Below are 8,874 nucleotides of genomic sequence, written 5' to 3'. Positions count from 1 at the left end.
TTATGGATTTCTGATGAACCTGTTTATCTATCTTCGTCATTTCATCCTCAAATAAATAAACCAGGATGCCGCTGTTTCTCTTTGAGTCAGGATTCAAAGCGCCATCATTGGCTGCAAACAAGACTATCTGGAAGATGAGGACACTGAAGAAACCCTCTCCACCACCTCCTGCAGGGACAGACTGATGCAGCTCCGCTGTCACAGGATACACTGCTGCCCTCTGACCAGATCACCCTCCACATCACTGCTCACTGTTAGTTAATTTAACACTATTCTGTTTCATTGTATATATTGTGCATTTTTGTTGTTTTATCTTATATATTCTGATATTTAAGAAGAAGGAAGAAGAAACCATTTTTATTGTCATACACATTTTTACACGTTCACGAAATTTGACCCGTCCCTGGACACAGGGAGCGGTGGGCGCCATTGATCGGGGGTTCAGCGTATTGCTCAGGTACACTTCGACACGTGACACGTGACCTTCCGTTTCCCAGACGACCCTCTTAACCCAGGGAGCCACGGTCGCCCCCCAATTCTCTGCATGTGACCCATCCCTGTATATATAGGGAGCAGTGGGCTGCCAATCACAGGCGCCCGGGGAGCAGTTAGGGGTTCAGTGTCTTGCTCAGGGACACTTCGACACAGGACACGGTGCAGCCGAGGATCGAACCGGTGACCTTTCGTTTGGCGGACAACCCTCTCTACCCAGTAAGCCACACGGTCGCCCCCGTTAATTTGTCCGACTCCGTTATTCTATTGTATATATTGTGCATTTTTTAATACTTAATATTTGTGGTTACTCTGTTACTTTGCTTCTTGGTGTGTCTTGCTGCTGTAACATACAAACTTCCCCCTGAGGATGAATAAAGTACATATTTATCTATCTATCTTAAAGCTGCATTCTCTCTAGTGTCCACCAGGGGGCGACTCCTCTGGTTGTATAGAAGTCTATAGAAAATGACTCTACTTCTCTCTTGATTTATTCCCTCAGTAAACATTGTAAACATGAGTTTATGTCTCAATCTCTAGTTTCAAGTCTTCTTCAATACAGCATGATGTTCATTTAGTACATTATGCTCCATTTAGAGTCACACAGACCATAAAGCAGGGGATGCTTTAGGGCGGAGCTACTGTGATTGACAGGTCGACACCAGAGACGTATACGGCGTCTCTACATCACTGCTCAGTCCATATATGGTCACTTCCTGTTCACTGGTTGCAAAAAAAAAACAAGATGGCGACGGCCAAACTGGAGGCTTCAAAAAGTCTCCAAACCAAAGAGAGACGTCACCATGACGACTAGGTCCTCTTCTTATAAACACTCTGACTGACGACGTGCGTCTTTTCATCACGTTACGTCCTTCTGAAGGCGCTGCATCAAATACAAGAACATAAAATAACTTCATGTCATCGAGGATCCCTGAAGGCTCGTCATCCCGTCCCGGTTCTCGGGGGACCAGGTCTGTGTTGGTCCCGTTTGAGGGACTTCATTGAGCAGAGACACACTTGTGCTGCCTGAGGCTCCTCGTGGAGGCGAAGCTCCGGCTGCAGGAGGAGCAGCTGAACGGTTTCTGTCCCGAGTGAACCAGCAGGTGAGACTTCAGGTTGTTGTTCTGACTGAATCTCTTCCCGCAGACGGCGCACTCGAAGGGTTTCTCTCCGGTGTGGACGCGTTTGTGCCGGACGAGGTTCTGCGACACGCCGAAACTCTTCCCGCAGACCTCGCAGACGTACAGCTTCTCGCCGCTGTGCGTGCGCTGGTGCAGCTTGGCGCTCTCCCGCGTGGAGAAGGTCTTCTGACACTCGGCGCAGCCGAACGGCTTCCCCTCCGAGTGGCCGCGCCGGTGCGTCCTCAGGTAGCCGAGCGAGCTGTAGCCGCGGCCGCACACGTCGCAGGAGAACGCTTTGCTGCCGCCGGCGTGCAGCTGCAGGTGAGTCTTCAGGACCTGGGCGCTGGCGAAGCTCTTCCCACACTCATCGCAGCTGTGAACTCTCCGCCCGCCGTGGACCAGCTGGTGGCGCTTCAGCGACGCGGACGAGGAGAAGCTCTTCCCGCACTCGCCGCAGCCGTGCGGTTTGATGCCGGCGTGGCTCCGCTCGTGCACCAGCAGCGCGCCGCGCTGTCTGAAGCCCTTCCCGCAGGCTTTGCAGATGAACGCCCACTCGCCGCTGTGCACGGAGCGGTGCGCCTTCAGGTGTCCCGCCTGCGTGAAGCCGCGGCCGCACACGTCGCAGCTGAACTGGCGGCGGCCCGAGTGGACGAGCCGGTGGCGCCGCAGGTTGGCCGACACGCTGAAGCTTTTACCGCAGGTGTCGCAGCCGAAGGCCTTCTCTCCCGTGTGGACGCGGCGGTGCACCGACAGGCCGCTCCGGCTGGAGAAACTGTTCCCGCACTGCTCGCAGGTGTGCGGCCGCTCGCCCGTGTGCGTCCTCAGGTGAGCTCCGAGGCCGCTCCGCTGGCTGAAGGTCCGCCCGCAGACGTCGCAGGTGAACGGCCTCAGTCCGTTGTGGACGGTGAGCTGGTGGACGTGGACGCTGCGGCGCGTGGTGAACCCTTTCTCACACGTGGGACATTTGAAGGGTTTGTCCTTCAGGTGGACTCGCCGGTGTGTAGACAGGTAGCTGCGTTTGGCGAACTCCTTCCCGCACTCCGCACACCTGAACCCGCCGTCTGTGACCCGACAGGTGAGTCTGTGCCGTCGGAGGCGGCACCTCGCCGCCAGCGTCTCGCCGCAGGCCGGACACGCGAGCGGCCGCCCGCGGCCGGGCGCCCGGTGCGTCCTGAGGTGGCTGCGGGTGGCGAACAGCTTCCCGCAGTGAGAGCACCTGAAGGGACGGCGTGAGCCGTGAACCGTGAGCTGGTGGACTCTGGCGCTGCTGCGGGCGGAGAAAGACTTCCCGCAGGTGGAGCAGGTGATGGGCCGCTCTCGGCCGTGGACCCGCAGGTGAGCGCTCGGGTTGGTCCGCCGGCCGGCCGCCGCAGGAGTCTCCGATTGGTGGCTCGCCTCCACCCGAGCGTCTCCTTCAGCTGCAGGGGGCGGGGCCTCATGGAAGCTCCTCTGATCACATGATGGCAGTTTGTCTTTCTGCTCCTGGTTCTCCTCCTGAAGCTTCCTCAGCTCCTGCAGCAGAGCCTCACAGCACCTCCTCATGACAGCCAGCAGCTTCTCCTGCAGCACAAACAGTTTAACAGCAAAGAACCACAGAACATGTACCTCTGAGACGTAGTACAGTATAAAGTACTACATGTACCTCTGAGACGTAGTACAGTATAAAGTACTACATGTACCTCTGAGATGTAGTACAGTATAAAGTACTACATGTACCTCTGAGATGTAGTACAGTATAAAGTACTACATGTACCTCTGAGATGTAGTACAGTATAAAGTACTACATGTACCTCTGAGACGTAGTACAGTATAAAGTACTACATGTACCTCTGAGATGTAGTACAGTATAAAGTACTACATGTACCTCTGAGATGTAGTACAGTATAAAGTACTACATGTACCTCTGAGATGTAGTACAGTATAAAGTACTACATGTACCTCTGAGATGTAGTACAGTATAAAGTACTACATGTACCTCTGAGATGTAGTACAGTATAAAGTACTACATGTACCTCTGAGATGTAGTACAGTATAAAGTACTACATGTACCTCTGAGATGTAGTACAGTATAAAGTACTACATGTACCTCTGAGATGTAGTACAGTATAAAGTACTACATGTACCTCTGAGGTGTAGTGCAGTATAAAGTACTACATGTACCTCTGAGATGTAGTACAGTATAAAGTACTACATGTACCTCTGAGATGTAGTACAGTATAAAGTACTACATGTACCTCTGAGGTGTAGTACAGTATAAAGTACTACATGTACCTCTGAGGTGTAGTACAGTATAAAGTACTACATGTCCATCTGAGGTGTAGTACAGTATAAAGTACTATATGTACCTCTGAGGTGTAGTACAGTATAAAGTACTACATGTACCTCTGAGGTGTAGTACAGTATAAAGTACTACATGTACCTCTGAGATGTAGTACAGTATAAAGTACTTTATGTACCTCTGAGATGTAGTACAGTATAAAGTACTACATGTACCTCTGAGATGAAGTACAGTATAAAGTACTACATGTACCTCTGAGATGTAGTACAGTATAAAGTACTTTATGTACCTCTGAGATGTAGTACAGTATAAAGTACTACATGTACCTCTGAGGTGTAGTACAGTATAAAGTACTACATGTACCTCTGAGATGTAGTACAGTATAAAGTACTTTATGTACCTCTGAGATGTAGTACAGTATAAAGTACTACATGTACCTCTGAGGTGTAGTACAGTATAAAGTACTACATGTACCTCTGAGGTGAAGTACAGTATAAAGTACTACATGTACCTCTGAGATGTAGTACAGTATAAAGTACTTTATGTACCTCTGAGATGTAGTACAGTATAAAGTACTACATGTACCTCTGAGGTGTAGTACAGTATAAAGTACTACATGTACCTCTGAGATGAAGTACAGTATAAAGTACTACATGTACCTCTGAGGTGAAGTACAGTATAAAGTACTACATGTACCTCTGAGATGTAGTACAGTATAAAGTACTTTATGTACCTCTGAGATGTAGTACAGTATAAAGTACTACATGTACCTCTGAGATGTAGTACAGTATAAAGTACTTTATGTACCTCTGAGATGAAGTACAGTATAAAGTACTACATGTACCTCTGAGGTGTAGTACAGTATAAAGTACTACATGTACCTCTGAGATGTAGTACAGTATAAAGTACTTTATGTACCTCTGAGATGTAGTACAGTATAAAGTACTACATGTACCTCTGAGACGTAGTACAGTATAAAGTACTACATGTACCTCTGAGACGTAGTACAGTATAAAGTACTACATGTACCTCTGAGACGTAGTACAGTATAAAGTACTACATGTACCTCTGAGATGTAGTACAGTATAAAGTACTACATGTACCTCTGAGATGTAGTACAGTATAAAGTGCTACATGTACCTCTGAGACGTAGTACAGTATAAAGTACTACATGTACCTCTGAGATGTAGTACAGTATAAAGTACTACATGTACCTCTGAGATGTAGTACAGTATAAAGTACTACATGTACCTCTGAGATGTAGTACAGTATAAAGTACTACATGTACCTCTGAGATGTAGTACAGTATAAAGTACTACATGTACCTCTGAGATGTAGTACAGTATAAAGTACTACATGTACCTCTGAGATGTAGTACAGTATAAAGTACTACATGTACCTCTGAGATGTAGTACAGTATAAAGTACTACATGTACCTCTGAGATGTAGTACAGTATAAAGTACTACATGTACCTCTGAGATGTAGTACAGTATAAAGTACTACATGTACCTCTGAGGTGTAGTGCAGTATAAAGTACTACATGTACCTCTGAGATGTAGTACAGTATAAAGTACTACATGTACCTCTGAGATGTAGTACAGTATAAAGTACTACATGTACCTCTGAGGTGTAGTACAGTATAAAGTACTACATGTACCTCTGAGGTGTAGTACAGTATAAAGTACTACATGTCCATCTGAGGTGTAGTACAGTATAAAGTACTATATGTACCTCTGAGGTGTAGTACAGTATAAAGTACTACATGTACCTCTGAGGTGTAGTACAGTATAAAGTACTACATGTACCTCTGAGATGTAGTACAGTATAAAGTACTTTATGTACCTCTGAGATGTAGTACAGTATAAAGTACTACATGTACCTCTGAGATGAAGTACAGTATAAAGTACTACATGTACCTCTGAGATGTAGTACAGTATAAAGTACTTTATGTACCTCTGAGATGTAGTACAGTATAAAGTACTACATGTACCTCTGAGGTGTAGTACAGTATAAAGTACTACATGTACCTCTGAGATGTAGTACAGTATAAAGTACTTTATGTACCTCTGAGATGTAGTACAGTATAAAGTACTACATGTACCTCTGAGGTGTAGTACAGTATAAAGTACTACATGTACCTCTGAGGTGAAGTACAGTATAAAGTACTACATGTACCTCTGAGATGTAGTACAGTATAAAGTACTTTATGTACCTCTGAGATGTAGTACAGTATAAAGTACTACATGTACCTCTGAGGTGTAGTACAGTATAAAGTACTACATGTACCTCTGAGATGAAGTACAGTATAAAGTACTACATGTACCTCTGAGGTGAAGTACAGTATAAAGTACTACATGTACCTCTGAGATGTAGTACAGTATAAAGTACTTTATGTACCTCTGAGATGTAGTACAGTATAAAGTACTACATGTACCTCTGAGATGTAGTACAGTATAAAGTACTTTATGTACCTCTGAGATGAAGTACAGTATAAAGTACTACATGTACCTCTGAGGTGTAGTACAGTATAAAGTACTACATGTACCTCTGAGATGTAGTACAGTATAAAGTACTTTATGTACCTCTGAGATGTAGTACAGTATAAAGTACTACATGTACCTCTGAGATGAAGTACAGTATAAAGTACTACATGTACCTCTGAGGTGAAGTACAGTATAAAGTACTACATGTACCTCTGAGATGTAGTACAGTATAAAGTACTTTATGTACCTCTGAGATGTAGTACAGTATAAAGTACTACATGTACCTCTGAGATGTAGTACAGTATAAAGTACTTTATGTACCTCTGAGGTGTAGTACAGTATAAAGTACTATATGTACCTCTGAGGTGTAGTACAGTATAAAGTACTACATGTACCTCTGAGATGTAGTACAGTATAAAGTACAATATGTACATCTGCGGTGCAGTACAGTATAAAGTACTATATGTACCTCTGAGATGTAGTACAGTAAAGTATAATATGTACCTCTGAGATGTAGTACAGTAAAGTACCTCAGACGTGTACTAAAGTACAACAGTAGAGTACATGTACTTAGAATCAGACTAACCTCCGTCTTCGAGTCTTCTTCTTCTTCTTCTTCTTCTTCTTCTCTCTCTTTGAGTCTCTGGCAGATTTCCGTCACCGTCGTCACCATGAACTGCTCCACGAGCTGCTCCACAGAGTTCCACATCTCATGAAACTCTTCAACACGAACGTGAAACAATAAAGTTTGGTTTTACTCCAGCGAGCGGCCATTAATGCACCTTCACTTACGGCTGTTTTTACGACAGCAGGAGTGACGGGAAGTGCGCATGTTGCCCCCTGCTGGCCGGAAGTCAAAGCACCACAATAAAAAACACGAACATGTTTAAAATATAAACAATCATATCTTAAAAATACAACAAAATGTAAAAATTACAAATAACATTTTAGAAAATTACATTAAGATGTATTTCATTTCTGTCTATTTATTTACTTAAACACAAAGAATGAGTAATAATGTAATTGATGTTTATTATGTTGTTGATCAGTATTAGTATGAGTATTTTTTATTAAAAAACAACAATTAAGAAACAAAATAAAATATTTTATATATTTTTATAACGTTTATGTAATTCATCCATTGTCTTTAACCGCTTATCCTGTTCAGGGTCACGACTCCTTCTGTATTTGTAACAATAACAAAAACTATATTATACATGTTCACATATATATCTTCACACACACACACATGTATATATATATATATATATATATATATATATATATATATATATATATATATATATATATATATATATATATATATATATATATATATATATATATATATATATATATATATATATAAATCAAATGAAATACAATACATTTAAAAAATAGTTAAATATAATTGTGGTAAAACTATAAAATTTATAAAATGTTCATAAAATTATAGATTTGTTAAAGTAAAGATTTATGATCTCATAAATATAATATAAAAGATAAAATGTGTCTGTTTTACATTGTATGATTCAAGAAGTTATATTTTCTTGGCGTCAATGTTTTGATCTTTATGTTTTATAAAAAAGAATAAAGATGTAAAAAAACACAAAAAGGTTGATGAGTAAATCTTTATTTCTTTACAGTTTCTGATCAATAAACGATTTCAGCTGCAAACTATGAATCTATAAACATCTTTACATGTTTATAAAACATTAATCTGTTAAATTAAAAAACATCTGAAGAAGAAAGAGACAGAAAACACTTCATTTAAATATTTATTGTTAATATTAGTACTTAAAATTGGAATACAAGAGTTCTCATTTGATTCTAAAATATATTATAATTGTAATCTATTTTAAAATGAGCGAATATGTTTGTTTATTTTTATGACCCAAACTTCCAAATTTGTATGTTAAAAATTCAGATTTTTATTGAGAAAATTGGTTAAATTTTTTTTAAAGAAATTGGAGTTTAGTTTGAAAACTAAAACAAATACTTTGTCAATTAAAAAAAAAATGGAATTTTTTTTAAAACTTCAAGGATTTAATGCTAAAACACACACACACACACACACACACAGATCATGTGAGATGTGCCCTTAAAGGAACAGCGCCACATTTAGTGAAGTCTTCTTCTTCTCCTCCAGTATTTATGCTAAGCTAGGCTAGCTGTGTCCTGTCCCTTTAAGGCCCTGTCTACGTGTTCTGTCCTCTCGTCTCCTGAGGAACGATGATGTCGTCTGTACCTGAAGGACTCGGCCCCGCCCACTTTAAAGAGACGGCGACAGGAAGTCCTCCTTCTTCTTCTTCTTCTTCTTCTTCTCTCCTCCACTCTGCTTCCTGTACAGCTCGTGGGCCTCGATGATCTCCTCGACGACGGTCGGGTCGTCCAGGGTCGACACGTCGCCGAGGTCACCTGTGGTCTCCATGGCAACCTTCCTGAGGATCCGCCTCATGATCTTCCCTGAGCGAGTCTTCGGCAGCCGCTTCACCACCT

At 42.4% G+C, this 8,874-nt stretch overlaps 2 protein-coding genes across 2 annotated transcripts in view; both read right to left on the bottom strand.

Moving 5' to 3' along the window:
- Window positions 1–69: 69 nt before the first annotated feature.
- On the bottom strand, window positions 70–7,133 carry LOC306785537 (uncharacterized protein). The gene is made up of 2 exons (XM_079279957.1): window positions 6,962–7,133; window positions 70–3,173 (listed from the first exon to the last, which is right to left on the bottom strand). The coding sequence occupies exons 1-2, from the start codon at window positions 7,082–7,084 to the stop codon at window positions 1,491–1,493; spliced, it is 1,806 nt and encodes a 601-aa protein (XP_079136083.1). The 5' UTR covers window positions 7,085–7,133; the 3' UTR covers window positions 70–1,490.
- A 1,514-nt stretch (window positions 7,134–8,647) lies between these two features.
- The window catches only part of acss1 (acyl-CoA synthetase short chain family member 1), a gene marked incomplete at both ends in the record, with an annotated part of 31,513 nt that continues 31,286 nt past the window's right edge, over window positions 8,648–8,874 (bottom strand). Inside the window, one exon of the mRNA XM_079280101.1 lies at window positions 8,648–8,872. Within this exon, the coding sequence (XP_079136227.1) occupies window positions 8,648–8,872 (225 nt within the window). The remainder of the gene's footprint in view (window positions 8,873–8,874) is intronic.

Source organism: Melanostigma gelatinosum (assembly GCF_949748355.1).
Source record: "Melanostigma gelatinosum genome assembly, chromosome: 12".
NCBI classification, from domain to species: domain Eukaryota; kingdom Metazoa; phylum Chordata; class Actinopteri; order Perciformes; family Zoarcidae; genus Melanostigma; species Melanostigma gelatinosum.
This window is presented reverse-complemented; position numbering and strand designations above follow the sequence as displayed.

Coding starts and splice junctions, on each gene's coding strand:
- LOC306785537 (XM_079279957.1), bottom strand. CDS start 7,084: ATGTGGAACTCTGTGGAGCAGCTCGTGGAGCAGTTCATGGTGACGACG. Junction 3,174..6,961: donor AAGAAGACTCGAAGACGGAG/GTTAGTCTGATT, acceptor TTTGTGCTGCAG/GAGAAGCTGCTGGCTGTCAT.